Source organism: Diospyros lotus, chromosome 3, assembly GCF_014633365.1.
Source record: "Diospyros lotus cultivar Yz01 chromosome 3, ASM1463336v1, whole genome shotgun sequence".
NCBI lineage: Eukaryota > Viridiplantae > Streptophyta > Magnoliopsida > Ericales > Ebenaceae > Diospyros > Diospyros lotus.
Genome location: NC_068340.1, coordinates 25,604,645 through 25,628,192, shown reverse-complemented (window position 1 = coordinate 25,628,192; position 23,548 = coordinate 25,604,645). Strand labels below are relative to the sequence as shown.

At 36.1% G+C, this 23,548-nt stretch overlaps 2 protein-coding genes across 2 annotated transcripts; one reads left to right on the top strand and one right to left on the bottom strand.

Moving 5' to 3' along the window:
* Nucleotides 1-629: 629 nt before the first annotated feature.
* Nucleotides 630-2,385, bottom strand: LOC127798247 (extensin-2-like). Its single transcript, XM_052331687.1, has 2 exons — nt 820-2,385; nt 630-771 (listed from the first exon to the last, which is right to left on the bottom strand). Exons 1-2 carry the CDS (start codon nt 2,327-2,329, stop codon nt 647-649), a joined length of 1,635 nt encoding a protein of 544 aa, XP_052187647.1. The 5' UTR covers nt 2,330-2,385; the 3' UTR covers nt 630-646.
* A 9,109-nt stretch (nt 2,386-11,494) lies between these two features.
* On the top strand, nt 11,495-21,289 carry LOC127798253 (polyadenylate-binding protein RBP47B'). Its single transcript, XM_052331697.1, has 8 exons — nt 11,495-11,761; nt 12,782-13,259; nt 15,355-15,428; nt 15,626-15,756; nt 16,035-16,131; nt 19,025-19,186; nt 20,712-20,809; nt 20,903-21,289. Exons 1-8 carry the CDS (start codon nt 11,576-11,578, stop codon nt 20,988-20,990), a joined length of 1,314 nt encoding a protein of 437 aa, XP_052187657.1. The 5' UTR covers nt 11,495-11,575; the 3' UTR covers nt 20,991-21,289.
* The last annotated feature ends 2,259 nt before the right edge of the window (nt 21,290-23,548 follow it).

The following is a 23,548-nucleotide window of genomic DNA, read 5'->3' as shown; positions in this document are numbered from 1 at the left end:
GAAGCACCACATCAACCACATTTATAGTGGCATGAAAGACTACCCGAACCTCACCATGTGTTGTGAAAAAATGTGGCTCCTAAGAATCTAATTAGAAAATGTCTTTTGCACGCAATTAACGAGACTTGAATTTGTATCAGACAAATCCAATAAATGCATGCATATATATAGAGAACGATCGGGACCATCCATGCATATATATTCTTTTCATTTCAAATTTATCAATATCTGACTTGAGAGACATTAATTAATTGATTGATAAATGGATATAAAATTAGAAACTAAATAAATAATTAAATATATTTTAATTAATACTATGAATATTCTTCATAGTTAAAGCAAACTGATGATCTCAAGCACGCGTATGACACAACTAGAACCACCGTCTTTAATTATTCTACATCTCCACTCAGCTGTCTCATGTTTGAGCTACTGTGATCTTCAATGTACCCCCAAACAAAAATAGCACCATTTTCCTTGCTTGCAGCACTTTCGGTTTTTCAAGAGCTGCAAAACAAAATTATATACCAAATATAAGTACATATATATATGTGTTGACAAAAAGGGGCAAATAATTAAACGTTACACTTTTTTTAGGTATGGAAGCAATCTTTATATACTAAACTTACCCATAATATACTCATCCTTAGAAAATAATAAGGGGAGTAGAGTTTTGGTAATATGCATGAGGAGGCGGGGCCAATGATGAGGGTGGCGGTGGTGAAAATGGTGGAGATGGAGACTTGTAATGGTATGGAGAGGGAGACGAGGGTGATGGTGGGGGAGGAGGCATGTATATGTAGGGAGGTGGAGGTGAAGGTGATGGAGGTCGTGGTGAATTGTAAATGTATGGAGGAGAGGGTGAAGGAGATGGAGGTGGAGACTTGTATATATATGGTGGAGGTGGTGAAGGCAAAGGAGGTGGGGGTGACTTGTAAATGTATGGAGGAGGGGGTGATAAAGATGGAGGAGGTGGAGACTTGTATGCATATGGTGGAGGTGGTGAAGATGAAGAAGGTGGCGGTGACTTGTAAACATATGGGGGAGGGGGTGATGGGGACGGAGGAGGTGGAGACTTGTATGCATATGGTAGAGGTGGTGAAGATGAAGGAGGTGGCGGTGACTTATAAACGTATGGGGGAGGAGGTGGCGAGGACGGAAGAGGTGGAGATTTGTATATATATGGTGGGGGTGGTGAAGGTGAAGGAGGTGGCGGTGGTTTGTATACGTATGGAAGAGGTGGAGACTTGTATACATATGGTGGAGGTGGGGATGGTGAAGGAGGTGGCGGTGACTTATAAACATATGGTGGAGGTGGTGAAGATGAAGGAGGTGACGGTGACTTGTAAATGTATGGGGAAGAGGGTGGCGAGGACGAAGGAGGTGGAGATTTGTATATATATGGTGGGGGTGGTGAAGGTGAAGAAGGTGGCGGTGACTTATATGCGTATGGAGGAGATGGAGACTTGTATACATATGGTGGAGGCAGGAAAGGTGAAGGAGGTGGCGGTGACTTGTATGCATATGGAGGAGGTGGAGACTTGTACGCGTATGGTGGAGGTGGGGAAGGTGAAAGAGGTGGCGGTGACTTGTAAACGTATGGGGGAGAGGGTGGCGAGGACGGAAGAGGTGGAGATTTGTATACATATGGTGGGGGTGGAAAAGGTGAAGGAGGTGGCAGTGACTTATAAACATATGGAGGAGGGGGTGATGGAGATGGAGGTGGTGGTGACTTGTATACGTATGGTGGAGGTGGGGAAAGTGAAGGCGGTGATGGTGACTTATAAATGTATGGAGGAGGAGGTGGGGACTTGTATACATATGGTGGAGGTGGGGAAGGTGAAGGAGGTGGCAGTGCCTTATACATGTATGGGGGAGGGGGTAAAGGGGATGGAGGAGGTGGAGATTTGTATACATATGATGGAAGTGGGAAAGGTGAAGGAGGTGGCGCTGACATATAAGCATATTGGGGAGGGGGTGACGGGGATGGAGGAGGTGGAGATTTGTATATATATGGTGGAGGTGGGGAAGGCGAAGGAGGTGGCGATGACTTATAAATATATGGAGGAGGCGGAGACTTGTACACATATGGGGGAGAGGGTGATGGTGGAGACTTGTAAACGTAAGGTGGAGGAGGTGAGGGCGATGGTGGCGGTGGTGACTCATAGTAGTAAGGAACTGGCAGGGGTGATTTGTAATGGGAATTAGGGAGATTGTGCTCATGTGGTGGAAGTGGCGACCAATACTTGTAGTCAGCTGCTACATGCGTAGCTAACCAGCATAATATTGCCAGAGCACGCAGTGCCGTCAACGGCCAAAAAACGACCATTTCCGGCAACTCAATGTATATCCGGCCACTGGAAACTCTGACAATAGGTAAAAGAAGACCTCTTAGGCTGCTTCCATATACTTGCAGATGGCACCCTTTTATATATGTAGTGATCCGTATTAATTCGGTCCAGGTGCAGGTGCAGCATATTATTTGTTTGTTAATTAATGATGTCTGAGTTAAGCTTAATTTACTTTCGTCTTCTCTTTGTGAATATAAAACAATTAAGGATAATGCTATTCGGCCAGAAGTGATGCCCGAAGAAGTGCCACCTCATAGATATCGCGAAATTACCTCCAAAATATCGCGATATTTTCAATGAAGTAAGGGTGGCTGAAATTTCAAATTTCAAATTATTTTCTCTCTCTCTGCCTGACCCATCCCAACTTTTCCCGGAGATTTGGCCCAATCTCTCACTCTCTTCTCATTCTCTTCTTTCTCTCTCTCACAACCCCCTTTCTCTCTCTCTCTCTCTCATATTCTCTGCCTAACCCATGCTCCCCTTCGAAAAGGCTTGTTCCTCCATTCCTCTTGTTAAGGCCATTTATCTCTCTCTCTTTCTCTCTTGCGCGTTTGACCGAGCCTCCGGTCTCCCTTGGGCTCATTACGACCATCTCTTGCTCTCCAGCCCCTGTTACAGTATCTCCAGCATCCCTTGGCTCGATCCTTGTCCGATCTACAATGAGGTACGTCTCTAGTTTTACAAAAAATGATTTTCAGCAAAGGTATATGTGAGTGTTGGGTTTGGCCGACGATTTAAACTTAGATCTATCGAGATTTGGCCGTTGGATCTTGTTGGTTTTTGGGTATGTTTGTCAATGGGTATAAGAGTGTTGGGTGGTTGCCTCGGATCACCGGAAACCACCGGCCATGGTGGCCGGTGGTGACTGGCAGTGTGTTTAAATGGGTTTTGGGTTCGGCCGAAACTTTAAACTTAAATCTACGGAGTTTCGGCCGTTTGATCTTGCTGGTTTTTGGGTATGTTGGTTGATGGGCCCTTGGGTATCGGGTGGTTATCTCTGATCGCAGGAAACCACTGGCGACGGTGGCCGGTGGTGGCTGGCAGTATTTTTTTAAGTTTGGCCGAAAATTAAAACTCAGATCTACTAAAATCTAACCATTAAATTTGTCCCATTTTTTTGTATGTTAACGCCCTTGACTTGGTGTTTTTGATGGTAGGCTCTGATCGTGAGAAGTTTCGGCCGGCGGTGGTCGTCGGAGGCGTTGGTGGCGACTGTTACATATATACATATATTTTCTTTTCTCTTTTGTAATTATTTTAATTTATATTGTAAATGTTAATATTTAATTATGAATTTGTGTTGAAGATGTTGAAGTTAATATTGAATTTGTATTGAATTGGTGATATTTAAATATTGTGAAGGTTAAAATTAAATTGAATTGGTTTAAATTTAAATGTTAATAAATTCAGTTAGTTTGTATTTGTTTTGTGAATATTTGAATTGAATGCTATGTAGTTATTGTTAATTTTATTTAAATTTAAATATTTATTAATTTGTATATATATTTTAAAATTAGCTTAATATCAAATTTAAATTTATATTTATTAATGTGTATGAAGTTAAATTTAAATTTTTATTAATCTGAAAATTAAAAGTCGAAACGTTTTTATGTAAATGATGTAATTATATATAGTAAATAAACACTTAATGTATTATACATTTTTTTAAAAAAATTCTTTACTCGTACAAAAAAAAAAAAATCACTTAACTTGGCTCAATTCATATTCACATCCACCAATTGGATTCATCTTTTTTTTTTTATTTTAAAAATAATTCTTAATTCTCTTACTTTAAATCAAGAAAAAGATGTTTTTAATTAATTTTTTTTTTTCATTTACCAAAACAAAAGAGGTATTTGTAAAGAATATTTTTTTCATTTACTCTACCATCAAAGTGGGAAATGAGTTGGTAAGTCTATTATTTACAAAAAGTCTTTCATTTTATATTTTTTATGATTTAATAATACTCATTATATATATATATATCTATGATTTTTGAATCTTAGTACTAAATACAATTTTTAAAAGAATGAAAATTTCAATTAAGAGAAATGCATAATTTGTTTGATAAATTAAAATAAAACTAAACTCAAATGAACAAATTTTTGAACAATTAGTACTTCCCGTGGTGTTTCTCCATTTGGTTAAAAAAAATTAAAAAGGTATAACTCAATCTCTATGCATCACATGAAATTATTTGATTTTTTTTAAAATTTTATTTAATATAAATTTAAAATATATATAAACATTAATAAATATCTAAATTCAAATAAAATTAATAATAACCACTTACCATTCAATTCTTAACTAAACTTAATAATTTTAATTTAAAAATTCACAAAACAAATACCACCAATTCAATACAAATTCAATATTAAACTTTATTTAATATAAATTTAAAATATATCTACACATTAATAATTTCAAATAAAATTAACAAAAACTACTTACCATTCAATTCTTCAATAAACTTAATAATTTTAATTCAAAAATTTACAGAACAAATACAAATCAATTTAATTTTAACTTTCACAATATTCAAATATCACAAATTAAATACAAATTCAATATTAACTTCAACATCTTCGATACAAATTCATAATTAAATATCAATATCAATATTTACAATATAAATTAAAATAATTACAAAACAGAATATGTAAAAATATGTATGTATGTATCCGTCGCCACCAACGCCGCCGCCGACCACTGCCGGTTGAAGCTTACTACGATCATAGACTACCCTCACAAACACTAAGTCAAGAGAGATAACATACAAAAAAATAGGACATATTTAACGGTTAGATTTTAGTAGATCTGATTTTTAATTTTTGGCCAAATTTAAAAATACACTGACAGCCACCACCGGCCACCGTCACCGGTGGTTTCTGGCGATCAGAGGTGACCACCCGATAGCTAAGGGCCCATCAACCAACATACCCAAAAATCGGCAAGATCCAACGGCTCAATCTCCCTAGATCTAAAATTAAAGTCTCGGCCAAACCCAAAAAACGTGTAGATGTGCTGATGACTAAAATGTCTAAAAGACTTACCTCCCTCCTTGTAGATCTGAGCTAATGGAGACTTGAGAGTGCCTCAGAGTGAAAGAGACCGAGAGAGGGCCGGAGATGAAGTCACACGGGCGGAAGATGACAACCCTTCTTTGATCCGAGAAGAAGGCTCGCACTACGACCGATTTGCAATGGATAAGGTAGAACAAGAGGGAGCAAGTGAGGGAGAAGATAGTGAGAAGAGTGAGATATTTTGCAATGGATAAGGTAGAACAAGAGAACACAGAGAGAGAAAGTGAGAGAAGGGAGAAGAGAGTGAGAGATTGAGCGTCGGAGGGAGGGAATACTGAAATTAGAACAGGGGCATTTGTGTCAATTGAAGTATGGGTGAAATTGTAATTTCCTTCTGGGATGGCACTTCTTCAGGCACTACTTCTGGCCGAATAGCATTATCCAATTATTAATCTCTCTCTCTCTCTCTCACACACACACATACACACACGTATTGTATTCACCATATTGACTGTTTCTTGGCCGATGCACAAAATGTAAGTTGGTGCCAACCCATGATCGAGTTGTTGCGTGAAAATGATAGGATTAATTGTTTAATTAATTAAATTAAGATCCATGCATGCATTAACATAAATATACATCGTTAATGTTAACATTAGAGAAAACAAAGCATGCATTACTTTCGTAAACTGTCTTTTTCATTGTGATCATATATACGTTAATCCTAATTAATCTTTGAATTCTTCAACTGCTTGATCGTCTCTAACATTGTCTTTCTTGGTGATTGAATTTTTCAACCATGATCGAGGATAATCTATACATATATATGTATGTATGTATGAATTAGTAGTGACTGGTTTGTCCATTGCCGTCCGCAGGAAAGAGTTTGCAGACAGCTGCATGCCTGCATTGACCAGTACCGATGACCGCCGAGATTAATTTGAATGAGGGCATTTGGCATCATTAATGGGTCAATTAGATCATAGGTTCAGGCAACCATGTCCCCAATATGGATAAAAATTGTACCCTTTTAGTCAGTCAGGTAGGGATATTAATTATGCAGGCCATTATATATTATTAAAACGAACATAATTGATCAGAAAAAAAAAAAAAAAAACCCAGCTAATCATGAAGTTTAATGACATGAATGATTCGATGAATGAACTGTAATATATCTTCAAATGCTTCATTATTTTATCAAGTGAAGTGCACCATGCATCTTCAAATTAAGTCATTGATTAGTAAATATAATCCAGTCTAGCTCATCTTTTCTCCACTACTCCAGAGTCATTTATATATATATATATATATATATATATGCTTGGCAATCAAGCTGAGAATTATTAGCTAGGATATATATTGTTTATAAAAAGGATTATGGGTTCTTGAATACCACTGTTTGTCATAAAAATTAATATATATTCTTGCCTCCTAAATATAATGTGTAACAAGATCGCTGGCCAGCTGCCAGAGGGCTACGGATTTGTGGAGTTTAATGCTAATTAATTGCAGATATAAGTTGTCTAATATATACAGGTTGCTTTGCTCCAAATAAGGATATGGTTTTGTTAAGTTTGCCGATGAAACAGAAAGAAATCGTGCTAGGACTTAGATGAATGGTGTCTATTGCTCAACGCGGCCAACAAGAATTTGTGCAGCATCACCAAGCTGGACTACCACTGTCCAACTGCAATATATATATATATATATATGCAGCATTATGAGGTAGATCGAGAGAGTAGAGTGTATATATATATATATATATATATAATGGTCTTAATTATATATAGAAGAAGATGCATGGTTGGAAGTCTGTAACTAATGCTATTTAGTCGGGTTAATGCTCATCACAGGCATTGTTCTTAATTATATATAGATGTCCATATCCTGTACAACATGTTAGTTAAGTTATAATAGGATATATATAGATTGAGTAAGTCAAATATATGTGTGATATTGGCTGTCTTTTGAGGATGAAACAGTAAACAGTTTCTCTAATGCGTCTTACTTTGAAAAGGAGTAGTGATATTTGATTTTTTGGGCCGAACTATGGGACGGCCTTGCATTAGCGACATAGAATAAGATCTTTATAGGCTCACAATTTGCATCATCTACACATTTTGGAAGGTTTTGAAGTCAATGACGAGTGATGACCATCGCTGGCGCATTTATTGGAGTCGGGCAAAGTCACAAGAAGAATAAGAAACCCCTGGGGCATACTTTGGTAGTCCAAACAATCTTGTTTGGAATCTATTTTGTCATACTTAGAGTGTTATTTGATTTTTTGGGCCGAACTATGGGATGACCTTGCATTAAAGACATAGAATAAGATCTTTATAGGCTCACAATTTGCATCATCTACATATTTTGGAAGGTTTTGAAGTCAACGACGAATGATGACCATCGCTGACGCATTTGTTGGAGTTGGGCAAAGTCACAAGAAGAATAAGAAAAAGAAGAAGCCCCCCAGGGCATATTTTAGTAGTCTTGATGATCTCGTTTAAAATCTATTATGTTATAATTAGAGTGTTATTTTGGAATCGAAACTGAGGGACATCAAGTTTTTTGATTTAATTCATTCACCAAATTATGGTACTCGTAGATGAGGGCGCTCGTGATGAAACGTTACCTAAAAAAAAAAAGAAAAACAAAAATACATACATGGCGACTCTTGAGATTTGATTAAATTGCATTAATTATTTTTATATTTTTAAATATGTTATTAATCTCTCTTAACTAAGGAGTCATTTGAAAATGTTTACTTTTATAGAGTTAATGTTTTAATTCAAGAGTGTGTTAGTTGTCAATCATATATATATACCTGATCTAGTATCAAGTGTTTGTACTCGAGTAAAGAAGTATATTAGTTGAGTAATCTTAACTCTATAATAATGCAAGTTTATGTGACTTCTGTGTTAGTCAAGTAATGTCTTTATCATACTTGAGCAAATTTTTCATATAATTGATTACATCATATATTCAATCAAGTAAGATTGTATATTAGTTGAGTAAGCCTAGACGATAATCAAGTATCGATTATCATATTTTGAAAAATATATTTGTTTAACTCATTGAATGATTGACAGTTTCATCTTTTTAGTTCATTAAATGTATTTCAAACAACATAGGTGTATATATGTTATTTAATGCTTAGAGACAAAAAGTGACCATTGTGAGACAATTGAAACATTTCAATTGTCACTTATCATGTCAACTAACATTTAATGCAGGAAATCTATAAATAGGAGATGAAGCAGCTTGAAGAATGTTATAAGAACTAAACACAAACTCAAGAACTATCTTTGAAAGTTTCGGACGATCTTTTTCAAAATATTTTTGCTTCTCAATGGTTGATTTTCTAAATTTTTCTGTGAGATTTTTAAGTGAATGATATTTAATTTATTCAAATCTTGTAACTTTCTTTTTCAAGAGAAAGTTTGAGTGTTTATTATTTCATTTTATATTTTTCTCTTGAGAAATTTTTTTCACAATATTTGTAAAACCTGTAAAAGATTACACCTAATTGTTTGAAAGGTTGTATATTGGTTTTGACCGAATCAAGTGTAAAAAGCCAACTTTATAGGTTAGTTTGTAAAAATTCAATTGTAAAGGTTGTATAGCTACGTCTGTTAAAAGTTACAAAGTATAATAAAATACACTTAGTATGTATTTACAAAATCATTGATTGTGAACCAAAGTAATAGATAAAACTATATAGTTGAACTACTTTAAATTAAGTGTGTTGTATTCTTTCATTTCTTACATTGTTATTTCAATTTTAATTATTTAAGTTTAATTTAATTTTTTAAATGGTAAAAAATACACCCAATCTTAAACTAATAATTGTATGAAATCCAATATCAAATATAACTTATTTTGAATTATTAAATTAAATAGAAAGGAATTTGTGTAAAAAAAAAAAAAAAAAGTAACTAACTGAGTTTGAAAGATATTTCTAAACTATAGGAATTTATTTGGAAATGGCTCAAATATCAAGGAAGTTAAATATAATTTATCTTATGAGGAATATTATATATATATATTTATATATATAAAATAAGGGTAGTCCATGTTAGGCACTAAGAAGAAAAAATAAAAAATTCCAAATGAAGATTCATTCTATGATGCTTCACAGTGACAATTTACTTATTTAGGTAAGGTTTTAAATAAAATGAGTCTTGATGTAGTAATAAAGTTATTAAATTAATTAATAATTTATTTAAGATTATAAGTTTAAATGTTGTTAATATAATTAATTTTTATTTTTTTTAGAAAAATCTATAAAAGGTGTTTTAGAAAATATTTTATTGACAAATTTTATAATATTAAAGTATGATATTTACTTATATAATAATAATATAAATATATAGATTATTCTTAAGACCAGAAACTTACCATCCTACCTATCTTTACTCTATTGAAAAGATTATTTATTTGAGTATAAAATTACATTAACCGATAATCAAGAAATCTTTACTCAATTAAAAAGATATTTAGAAGTTTTGATATTAAAATACTTGATTATCAAAAATGATTCACTCGAGTACAAAAGATTGATACTCTATTAAAAAAAACTCTTTACTCGATTAAATTCAATATAGCAGAAAGTTGCATAATATACTCAAATAGACGCTTTTGATAGTCGATTATAAAATGTTTTACTTGATTAAACTAATATGAACAATCAATTAATTTGAAAAGTAAGCTAATCGTTTACTCAATTGGATTTCAAATATACTCAATTAAAAATATTTTCAAAAACTTCACTTGATTAACAAAAGCTTTACTCGATTTGCTCTCACAAGAATATACTCGACTATTTTAAAAATATACTATTATTAAACTTAAGAGTGTTTCAAAATGTTTTGAAAATTATCAATAAACTAATTTTATTAAAAATATATTTCTTAAAAACTCTTTTCTCAATAAATCAAAACTAACAAATTTTACTAAAAATATATTTTTCAAAAACCAGTTTTTCGATAAATCAAAACACAAATTTTTCAATAGATTTAAACTATAAAAAATTAAAGCAGATCATGAAATGCATATGTGTAAATGATTAAAATCGTAAAAACCCAATTGGACTTTTACCTTAACATAATAGAACCATCAAAATATTTTTGAAGGTCTTGTTATTAGCAACTTAAAATTATATATAAAAATTTCTATTTAATTCACCAAAAATTTATGCTTGAAAAAGATGGTGTGTTTGAGATAAAGCATGCAATGGACATCTTGAAAAATATTTTTTAAATTAAACTAGAATAAATTATTTATCTACATTTTAAATCACAATTAATGCTCGAACCCACCCACACAATAGTTTCCAATTTGTACATTTTAATGGTTTGAGTTATACTAACTAAGAAAACGATAAAAAAAAAAAAAAATTATACCTAACACAAAATAACTTAAGTAATTAACCATTTTTACTTCAATAATACAAGTATGTAACAATTACCGATAGCCAAAACATAGATGTCTAATAGAAAAAAAGAGAATGCTACTTTTCCTTAGAGGTTTATTGATTGGTTGACAAATGTTGGCCAAAATGACAAAAATGCCCCTCACTCATTTATAAAATTGCTTCATTTTTTTTTTTTTTTTATGGTTGTCTCTTCTCTCATTTCTTTTCTTTTTTCTATGTTTATTTTTAACAACTCTTTTTGCCTCATGGCAAGGCAATGACGACGAGAAGAGACAAAAAGGGTTGTTATGGGAATGAAAGAAAAATGAGGCGGCCATAAAAAAGAAAAGAAAGCAATTTTGTAAATGGGTGAGGGGTATTTTTGTTATTTTAGTCAAATTTTATTAACCAATTAATTACCACTCGAGTCACAACTCTAGGAAAAAAATTAATTCCCATGGAATGTAAAACTCCAACCAAAATCGACCGCTAGACTTTTGAGAGTGCGATATAACAATTTGGGCTGATTTGATTTTTTCTTCCGATCCCTAACTTGGGAGTACCACCGTGTGTTTAGATGAAACTTTAGGGACCAATCAAGAAAAAGATGAAACTTCGAGGGTGGATAGTCTTACTTACCCCTTTTGTTGCCACGTGCAGGGCACGAAACGGCGTCGTCTCGCTTTCACCCCCCACCCCAACCTTCTTCGTGTTTGCAGGATCGTCCAGGCGGCGCTGCAAAAAGAAAGGAAAGAATAGGACGAAGACGAAGAAGAAGAGAGTAAAGGAAGATGATGAGCGCGCCGCCGACTCATACGTTTCATCACCACCCATCAGCAGCAGCGATGCCCACTGTGGCGTCGCAACCCTATCATCAGCCCGCCACTCTCGAAGAGGTTCGAACCCTTTGGATTGGCGATTTACAGTACTGGGTCGACGAGTCCTACCTCCATTCCTGTTTTTCTCACACCGGAGAGGTTTTTCTTTCTCACTCTCTCTCTTTCTCTCACACTCTCTCTACGTATAATCCGTGTACTTGTTTTGCCTTCGTCGTGGTTTCGCTTGAGTGATTTAGGGCTTATCTAGTTCATTAGGGCGAGCTAAATGCAATTTTGATAATCAATAGAAGTGATTTGGGGTATGGGTTTCAGTATGTTGATGGGATTGGGAATATAAATGTTATGATACTAACTAATGCCCACAAGAACAAAAGCGGGACCTACCAAAATGAAATAACTAAGCTAATATGAATCGAACTAGACTTGACCGAATTGCTTAAACGGTCTGAAACTTTGGTTCCACAACTGAGATGTGATTCGAAAATTATATATATATATATATATATATAACACAACAAGATCGGTTCTAGAATATCACTGTTTGTCAAAATTTGATGCGCTTTTCCGTAGTGATTAATAAATTCTCAAGTCTCGAGCAATATAAGGATAGAGACTTCAATAAGTACATATTATTGTCTCCTACAAAGTTTATGAGATGCAGAATGCAGAATGTAATTTTATTTTTAATTCATCCTGGTTCGTATTATTTTAGTACAGATATAAATCTTGCTAAAGTTATTTTGGACCTTAGATTGTTGGAATTAATGCACGGATCATAATCTAAGTTCTAACAGATTTCAAACACTTAGTTTAAATGGCTTGATGTTTATGTAGGATCTTTGTGTTTTTTGGTTTGGTGGGGGGGGTGTTGGAATACAGTTTCATTGGAATTGTGTTTGTGTTGGTTCTTATTCGGGGAAAAGATATTATTGAAGATGTGGACATTTAACTATAGTGGAAAGAGATTTCTATTACTACCATTATACTATTGGCTATCCACTTGTATGTAAATTATTAAACATTAGTTGCATAGTTATATTTCCAGGGAATTCATATTTATCTCCGAGATGAGTTTTGAGAAACAGAAAATAAATAGTAGTTTTCACTTTCAAGCACCTGAATACATTTAACAGTCAGAGAAAATGGGCTTTGTGTCAGGTGGTTTCAATAAAGATAATACGTAACAAGATCACTGGCCAGCCAGAGGGCTATGGATTTGTGGAATTTGTTTCACATGCAGCGGCTGAAAGGATATTGCAGACATACAGTGGCACACAAATGCCTGGAACGGAGCAAACTTTCAGACTAAATTGGGCTTCCTTTGGCATTGGAGAAAGACGTCCTGATGGGCCTGAGCACTCTATCTTTGTGGGCGATTTAGCACCTGATGTTACGGATTACTTGTTGCAAGAAACATTTCGAACTCACTACCCATCGGTTAGAGGTGCCAAGGTTGTGACTGATCCAAATACAGGGCGCTCAAAAGGATATGGTTTCGTTAAGTTTGCCGATGAAACAGAAAGAAATCGTGCTATGACTGAAATGAATGGTATCTATTGCTCAACAAGGCCAATGCGAATTAGTGCAGCAACACCAAAGAAGACCACTGTCCAACAGCAGTATGCAACAACAAGAGGTAGTAATCAGTTTTATTGAAATAGAACCAATTCTATCTTGCATATTGTTCTTTTAATTGCATATGGAAATTAGGAGTGATAGGGAAGACTAAAGAAAACTTGATGGGAAACGCTTAAACATGATATATAATGTAATAGCCTTATAGAGGTTACGGTCATGGACAAGATGGTTGGAGGTCTATAATTTATGTAGTTGACTCTACTTAGTCGGATTAAAGCTGTGATTGCTGTTCTTTTTTGGCATAGGAATGTCCATATCTTGTAAGTGTTAGTTAATTTATAGGATATGGATTGAATAAGTCAATGTATGCCTGACATTGGTTGTCTTTTTGAGGATGAAAGAGTGACCCATGCTAATATATTGCATCAGATACCTCTACAACTGTTTGGTAGTGCAACCACTAAGAGTTTCTCAATGCAGTAACTTTCCATACTCCCTTTCGATTTTCTTAAATGCAGCTTACTTTGACAAATACTGTTATGTTGTTGTCTTGAGTATAGGATAAAGTCATTCCTAGAAGATTAGTGAAGGCAGTGCATATAAGTGGCAATTGAAGATTTAGATAGGAAATTGTATCCCATGTGAAATTAGTGAAAGTTATGGGGTTAAACTGTAATTATCTAAAGTCTTAATTGGGATGTCCGCCCTATTCTATAAATAGAGGGAAAGGGATAGCCGGGTGAGTGCGATTTTCTCATTCTATTGTATGGAGTGGATATTCATTCTGAGAGAAAGGCTAGTGAGCAAGATAGCTTTGTAATCTTGGGGAATGAGTGTTGGATATACTCGGGAATAGGAGAAATTACTCGTGCTGTTGTATTGATCATTCTTGGTAATAAAGAAGGCTGCTCTTGGTGGGTGTTTGGATGTTGGATGTAGGGTTGCAATCGTTGCAATCCGAACTAGGATATATCGCTTGTCTCTTCTTGTGGTTTGGTTGTTTCTTTCTCTGGTTTTCATTCCTTTAAATCTGTTTTTTTTCAATTTCAGTCTTTTATTTCTGTTGTTTGGTTTGATTTCGGGTGAGGATTGTGAGAGATTGGCACTTGTAAACATTGTTTGAGTTATCAAAAGAGCTCCTAATCATAACAAATACACACACAAAATGTAGAAGTAAAAGTTTTATATTAGCAGCTTCGAATCAGATCTTGATATGTTCACGATTTGCATCTACACATTTTTTGGAAGGTTATGTGTATCTAAGGGCCCATTTGGTAACCATTTTGTTTCCAGTTTTCTATTTTTTTTTTTTTTTCAATTTTGTTTGCATTATTTTAAAAACAAAAACAGAAAATGGCTTTTGATTGCGTGTTTTTATTTTTAAAAAACTTGAAATTTTCTGGAAAATTGAAAACAACTGAAAATGTGTTTACACATTTTTCTATTTTGTCTTCATTTGTTTCCCCTCCATTAACCCCCTTGTTGCCAGTGTCCTTAGTTGTCAGGATGCGAGGGACATTGGCAACTCTGGGAAGTGCTCTAGGAGTTACCAAGTGACCTCCAGGTGAGTTCTAGGAATTCTATGGCTCCAAAAGAGCCACCCAACCACACTACCAGTAGTGGGCTTATCAGAGTCTAACAAAGTTGCCTAAGAGCCACTGTGACCAACACTGGCATGTTTGCTAGAGTCCAGCAAAACCACCATAAGGAAAAGAAAAGAAAAAAAGAAATGAAAACAAGGCAAAGTTATCAAATAACATGTTCAATTTTCCTTTTCAAAATGAAGACAAACTAAAATGAAAATCGGAAACAAAAGGTTCTGTCAAACGGGCCCTCTAAACTATTAGTATTCTGATAATATGAGGATATAATGTTATACTGCTATATAATATTGCTATTCTGATAATAGGAAGATATAATATAGTCCATTATATAACTGAATCTATTGATAATCGGCTCTGGACATGTTTGGTGTACATATTGAATGCATTAATAAGCATATGGAAATGTGCCTAGACATTTTAAATCTTTGACTATAAATGATTGAAGTTTCAGGTGCATAATTTTTTTTTATTTTTTTATTCTTTGCTGTAGTACAGTTTCTCTAGATTGAATGTGCAGCAGTAATTTTACAGTTTTTGTTTTCCTGGCAGCTATATATCCACCTCCAGTTTATAATCCAGCAGTTCCGGCAGTTTCAATTGATAATGATATTAACAACACTACAGTAAGTGCAAAATTAATGAACCATATCTATATGTACATTTCTAAGAATCTGAAGAGGGGATCTCTCTCAATCTCGATTTGAGACTCACCCCCCATGAGGGAGGTTCAGGTTACCTAACCCTTAACTAACCATATCTATATGTTCTTATTTCCATAATTATCTTTTCTAAGTTTACAAGAATGTTTTTATATTTGCAGGTTTTTATTGGTAACTTGGACCCCAGTATCACAGAAGAGGAATTGAAACAAATATTTCTGCAATTTGGGGAAATTATCTATGTGAAGATTCCTACAACCAAAGGATGTGGTTTTGTGCAATTTGCTTCCAGGTTGGTTGGGCTTGTAAATCACCTATTTATTTCATAAGGAAAAAATTATTCCCTTACAGGACCCTCTTCTTTTTTTGGATGGGGAGGCTGTTGTTTGTCAGTAGCATCTTATGTATGTGACCTTCACTGTTACTTTGGCCATTTAATGTTTGAGCTAGATATTAACTTCTGATCTAATCCATTTTTCTCATTATATCTTGCTTTGCAGATAATATTTCTGAACTCTCTCTCTCTCTCTCCTCATGTTTTATCCTATTGTCTTTTACTTCTCAATACAGGACATCTGCTGAAGAAGCAATTCAGAGGATGCAGGGAACTGTGATTGGTCAGCAAGTAGTCCGCCTTTCTTGGGGCAGGAGCCCAACAGCTAAACAGGTGAATCTTCTTATTTGACTGCTGCATTACACAGTATTTTCTCTTTCTGGGATTTTATCCATGAGAGATTTGGCGAAAGAACTATGTATTTTCTGTATATACATCTTCATCATCCAACTGTAATTTGGCAGTCATCATCGTTAGGTAATTCTCTAAGGTTGCTTTCTGAGTTGGACATGGAAAAGACACATGACCATGTATACAAGGGGTTTTTTGCTTCCTGTTTCTGATAAGACAGACGTAGTGAAAAATGCAGTTGAATTTAATTGAAAAATGCAGAGATTTCAATTTGGTAACAGGGCCTTAGTAGGAATGGGATCTGGGTGTGGCTGGGTTCTGCTCGCCCCATAACCGCTCCATGCCCTAGTGGGTATAAATTTTAAAGTTTAAACCCCACCTCATCCCCAATGGGGGAACAGGGATCCTTGAAGCAGCCCCATGCCCCCAACAACAATAAAAAAAGCCATTATAATGCAGTTTTTTGCAACAATAATAAATAAAATTGCTCTCAAATTGCAATAATTATAAGCAAAATGTTGCTCTCAAATTACTGCATATATCTATAGAGCTCTCTGCTTACATGCTGTAAGCAGAGCACAGCTTACAGCAAGCAAGCAAAGTACTTACGGCTGAAAGCTTGCTATAAGCCTTGCGAGGCTTATGGCAAACCCTGAAGGCTTGCAGGAAGCCGTCCAAGCCTGCACAATTTTCATTATGAGTAGCAACGGGCAGGTTTGCACAATTTTCAGTGCGCAAACCCACTTAGCAAATTTTCAAAGCTACAACAGTAACCATATAATAGGTAAAACATGTCATGAATCTAGATAAAGTGGGTTATTGGGTATGTATTAATAATATATATTATAGGATAACAAAATTTAAATATTTATATATAAGGGTCAAGTCAGGGTGGGTTGGGGCATAAAAATCCCCCCCCCCCCCCGGTCGGTCCCTGATTAAATTGATTCAAGGAATCCCAGAATCCGGTTAATGATCATTGACCCTGTGCTGATATCCCAGTGAGCTTGGGCCGGGGCCAACTAGCCATCCCTAGGTCTTAGGAGGCTTCTGTGATTGATCCATGGGCTGGAGGTAGGGGGATCCATTATCCCTCTTTGTGTTTGTTATAGTCACAGAACTTTTAATCCTGGATTGAAGAAGGTTGTGAATTAAGGTTGGCTTAAGCCTTTGAGATAGTGGAGCAGGTTCAAAAGTTTCAATGTTGAATCTTCTATTTGTGGATAACATCTTCTATTCTGCGGGGCTTTTGAAGAGTTGAGATTTTGAGAAGAATCATATTATTCTTTGAAGTGGTCTTGGAGTTTATTATTCCATCACGGATGTGGTTGATATTGATGTGTGTTAGGAACCCTAATGTTCTATAAAGGGATTCCTTATTCTTTTTCCTATTCTTTTTTATGGCAGTTAGTGGGTGGTTGTACCTTCATGTAGCTGTTTGGGTTGTACCCTGTAAATTGGCTTGGCACCAACCAAACACTGCCTTAGGATTGGTATATAAGCAACTAACCCAGCCTAATGAGAATTATCCAGAATTTTCAATCAATTTCAGATCTTTCTCTCTCTCAATTTCTTTCCCTCCTGAACCTTTTTTCTCTTGTGCTCCCTCCTGTTCTCTCATTTTATCACCCTAATTCTGTCCCAATTCTCATCGATTGAAGAGAGTTGGTCCTGTCAAGTTAAGGATCCTGACAATGTGTTAGCAGCCATCTTAGTTTGTAAGTTTGATGCTATTTTTTGGTTTATTTCTGGGCTTCCATAAAGAGAAGGTTGTTTTAGGATGGGTTAGTTACTTAGTAGAAAGGTTTGGAAAGAGGGTGGCTTCTTCGAGGCCACATTTATCTAAAGGGAGTAGGATGACATTGACAATAGTACCCTTTCAACCCTTTCAGTGTCTATGATTCTTTTTTTGTATTCTTGTATCAGTTGGTAATAGCTTATAGAACCCTCAGAAAGACTCTTTGTGAGTATTGAAGATGAGTTTAAATGCCATTTTCATGTTGTTGGATGGAGTTTGTTTGCCAATTATTGGAGGTGGTTGGGCATTAGAAAGCTCGGCCTCTTCAATTAATCTCTTTTCATCAAGTGCCTTTAGAGGTTCCTTGTGGAGCAGGTGGCAAGTACAGTTATTTTTGAACAAGGTGTTTTGCGGCAGTGTTAGTCATTGGACTACATGTTTGGTTTGTGTGGATGGAGACCAAGTCATGCTGTTTTAAGTGGGGTAGTGGTAGTGTGGATTTTGGCTTGGTTAGTGTGCTTGCAAGCCCTTTCTTGACCTTTTGTGTGAGCTTCTTTGCTGGATAAGCATCATTCGGCTCTTGCAATTTGGAAGTAATTTTGAGGGTTAAAATTAATTATATGATAGCAATTTTTTGGGGCATGTTTCAACATTGTTTTACTTTTTGATCAGAAGGAGATTGAGTGAATCTAGCATTCATTTGGGGAGGGTTATTCAATGTGCCTTTCTTCTTTGAAACGTTTGTCTTGGGTCCACTTTTATTTCAGATAATGAGGTAGATTTTTTCTTACCCCCTGGGATGAAGAGTGTCTAGTCTATAAGCCACCTTCTTCATTTCCTAGTGGTTAGGGATGTTTGGTATTTTTTTTCTTCTATTTTACATGTATTTTGGGTAATGCCATCTAATTGTGTTGGATTTTGGCTTTAGAGTTAACTCACCTTGGTGGCTTGGGTTTGCATTATTTATCGCATGTTATATTGTGATATGGAGCCTCTAGCTCAAGTGAAATAGTTAACTTTCATGGCACAGAATTGATATTTCTGATCTCTTTAAGGATTGGCAATATTTATTCTGGTCTTAAAAGGTTATTTATTTATACTTATTAGTCTTGACAAAATCGTGACACTCAATTGCAGGATGTACCTGGTGTTTGGGGCCAGCAAGTAGATCCAAATCAATGGAGCAGTGCCTATTATGGTTATGGACAAGGTTATGATGCATATGGTTATGGGACCGCTCATGATCCTTCATTATATTCCTATGGTGCGTACTCTGGTTACTTGCAGTACCCTCAACAGGTATGACATCTACTTTGGCTTGAGCATATACTGGGGTTGCAGATTGTGATGCGAGACAGCAATGAATCACAGAAAGTTGAAGAAATATAATTGATTAATCAATTAAGAAGAAGAAAAAGAAGTAGAAGAAGAAGAAGAGAAAAGTGGGGAGAGAGAGAGAGTGAGAGAGAGAGACTCAAGAAGGGGAAATCATATTATTCAATCGCCTACATCTGAATAAAAGGGTACATTATTTTGCCTATTTATAGGCAAATAAAAGATAAACTTTCTAAAGATAATGACTAATGAAAATATGATTATAATTTCTAAATCAAATATAACTTTATCTAATCCCTAAATCAAATAAAATTCTGTCATCTGAACAATTATGATAAATAAAAGAGAATAAGTAGAAAAATATCCCTATCAGATTGTCACACTATAGAAGATATGGTGATGACAATTTGTAGTAAAATGATGTATCTTCCCTGTAGGAGCAAGTGAAACAGGAATGTGTTACAGTGCACGCTAAAATTCTCTGCGGTAATGTTAGCAAATTAACTGTTAGTTTGGATCGGATATAGTTTATCATGCTTGACATAAGTAACTAAAAAATATCTCTAGGATCGTTATGGATACTTGATATCCCGCCAAAATTGCCATTTCTAGCTCCCCTTTTGCTGCAGTTGATTCATTTATTTGCAAAATTAATGGAATTTTTTTTTTTTTTTGGGGGTGGGGAGGATCATGTCGGATTGCATAAATTTTGGAAAGAGCGAATCCTGTCCCTGGACTTGCAAAAATATGAAGTGGTAGGATATTGGCATTTTTATAATAATACAGATCTATAGAAAAATACAATATTCTTCTTCTTTATTCACTTTTGCATATATATTTTCATAGTAATTGATTAAACAAGGCCCATTTCTTTCCTTCACAATTTGGTGATCCATCCATAATGTGAGAGAAAACACTCTACTGGGTCCTCTTATCATTGTTATCAAGATCCTTCTCAAATGCTGAAATTTTCTCTAAAACCCACTAGCTTGTTCTATTATGCTAAGTCTGACCCTGGTTTAGGGTTGTATGTTCAGCAATTTCTTAACTTCCATTGTAATTAGGAATTTCTGGTCTGTTTGGTGTTTCCTTCAAGGGAGGAGGGGGGCTGGCAAGGAGGCAGGAAAATATTTCACTTCTAGGAGGAAGAATGAGTAGCGAGGCTGTACCTCATATTTATCTGTTTATTCCGATTTCTCAAAATACTAACCTCCATTAGCTATCTGATTAGGGCTAATATCAAGACCTAGAGGGAAAACATCTTCAAGATTATAGGCTGGACTTTTCCAAAGGCTTTGCAACATTGGTTCAGATGCGCTGTCTGCTCCTCTTTTTTTTTTTTTCTTTTTGTTTTTTTTTTTTTTTTTTGTGGGGGGGGGGGGGGGGGGGGGTTGTAAAATGATCGAGGAATTGGTTGTTTCTGGAAATCATCATTAATGGAACTCATCATTAATGGAACCTAATGAATATCCTTACTGGTTCATTTCAGGTTGAAGGTTCGCAAGACATGGTAACAATGGCTGGTGCTGTACCAGCTGCAGAACAGAGAGAGGAATATGATCCCTTAGCTACACCCGATGTTGACAAGTAAAACTATACATCGCTTAACTGGGTTGCATAATGGTCGTCTATGATGGTTCCTTAACTTCTTACTGGAATAATCCATTCTTTCATCTGTAGGTTAAATGGCGCATACCTTGCCGTCCATGGAAGTGCCATTCTGGGCCGGCCAATGTGGCAGAGAACCTCATCACTATCACAAGCATAGAGCCCTACACTAGCCTCCCTATTTGTATATTGATCTCCATTCTTGGGGTTCTATCGTACTAGCGAGAAGACTCTTCTAAGCACGATATGTTGATATGCAACAAAGATCCTTGGCTCATTGTTGGAGATAAACTGCTTGGACTTGCTTGGAGGTTAAGTTTTGTAACAAATTTTTCCATTTCCATATTATTGCAACCATATGATTTGTAGTCTAATAGGAGGCCCTTTTAAATAGATACCAATTGTAACGCCTCACTTTTCAAATATGCAATGATGCTAAATTCAAGTTAATATTCCAAACGAGTATTGTGAAAATCCTTACTAATGAAAACGAAAAATCAAACCTAAAAGTTAGTTAAGTTAGATAATAAGGATTTTTGTTATAAAATATCTAACACAAGTACAATTGTAATATATGTCGCTAGAGATGGCAAAATGGGCTTGGCCCGACGGGCTGGCCCGTTGGGGCCCAACACCGGGCTAGGGCCAGCATTTTGCTGGCCCATTTAAGGCCAGGCCTGCTAATCGGCCACACAACCCCCTTCCCTCCCAACAGCCCTCGCCCTCACCCTCTGTCTCGCCTTCGCTCGCCGGTCGCCGCCCTCGCTCGTCTTCTGTCGCCTTTGCCCTCACCCTCGTCCTTACCTCGCCCTCTGCCTCGCCCTTGCCTTCGCCCTCGCTCGCCCTCTGTCTTGCCCTTGCCCTCGTCTCGTCCTCGCTCGCCCTCTGTTGCCCTCGCCCTCGCCCTCGCCCTCACCCTCGTCTCGCCCTCGCCCTTGCCTTCTGTCTCGCCCTCGTCTCGCCCTCGCCCGCGCCCCTCGCTCTTGCCCTCGCTCGCCCTCTGTCTCGCCCTCTGTCGCCCGCGCCCCTCGCTCTCAGTCTTTGGGTGGGCTGGGTTGGCCCGCGGGCCCGTGTAGGGCCGGGCTAGGGCCAGCAATCTGCTGGCCCGTTTTTAAGCCGGTCGATTTGGCCCGGCCCATTTGCCATCTCTATACGTCGCCAAAGGCTAACAAATATCCTCTTATCATTATGACAATTTCTTTATACAACATTTGTAGTACAATATTTGAGATATACATTCACTATATCCATCTATAATTAATGAAAATGACAGGAAAGCCCAAATGTTATAATAGTTCTTTAAACAAGGATTCGTAGTACAAGAATAATAGAAAATTAAACTATACTTTAGGTATCGCTTTGTCTTTTCTTTTATTTGTTTTTGAGGTACCTGACACGTTTAATATACCTGAAATGTTAAATGTTCTAAGGGTATGAAACATCCAAATTAGATAATTACATCTAAGTGAGATGATTGAAGAAAGAAAATACATGTGCGTGTGTGCACAAGAATTGAAACATCGTAGTGAGTGATTCAAGAAAGAAAACAGTGCGTGCATATGCAATCATGTAAAAACATCAATAAATCTTCCTTCTTCGCCAATCATCATGTCAGCCCCACCTCTAGGCTTGGCCCCCATCTCTAGGCACGTGATCGGGGTCCAAACTCCTTAGCCCCACTTCTAGGCACGGGATTGTTCCCCGATCATTATGATGACCCATTAACTAGCCACAAAACGCACGATGCATGCAAAATAAAAAGAGATATGCTCGAAACAAATGAAACATGAGATGTAAGTCACAAATCACACACAAATAAAATCAAGAATGGTTAAGATAAAGCAAGAAGTATGTAGGAATCACTCATCTTGATTCCTTACCCTTTGGTAGTGCTGTTCACAGCACGGTTATCATTCACAGAGGGCTGTTTCTGTAGAAAACATAAATTTCGGTGAACCAAACATCAAATATTTTATATAGGATTGTAGGGAGTTAAAAAAGGAGTAAAGTTGGAAAATTTCAGGGGAAGGGGGCTCTATACGCTCCCTAGGAAAGTGGCCCACGCGTCTTCACCCGCAGCCTTTTCTTAGCACGTGTATTACACGCATTGCCCTTATATTTCATGACAACTTTGTGCAGTTTTCGTATTTTGACCATAACTTTCTCTTTTGAACTTTGATTCAACCCTTTTTTTTTTTTTTCTACGTGCCCCTCTTTTATCCTTCTACAAAAGTATAAAGTTAGATTGAGCTTACCTTATGGTTTTTTTTTTATCGTTTTGTCATTCAACTCTAACGATCGATTTCTTCTTTATTCTTGGCTGAAATTTCTCTCATTTTTTCCAGATTTCTCTCATTTCTTTATCTCTCTATCATTTCCTTTTGATTTGTAAATTTTACTCCCCAAGGCTTTATAATTATAGAGTATCTTGGCGAATGACATTATGCCATGTGTCGTTTTGATCTTGCATAATTATTACTATTCATGTGCATCAAATGAGATAGTGCCACTTGTCTTGCTTTGGTTTGTCTGTCTTATTTCTATTTAATCGCCAGTTCGTTCAGTTCCTTACTTTAAAGGTCTAGTTTTTGGGTTTCAAGAATTACATATTGACCTAAACTTTTTGAGTAATTTCACTTAAACCCCTTGCCACTTGGTCTTCGGGCTGTCCTAAAATTTCCCTTATGACCTTATGATGAGGAGTTAATTTTTCTAAAT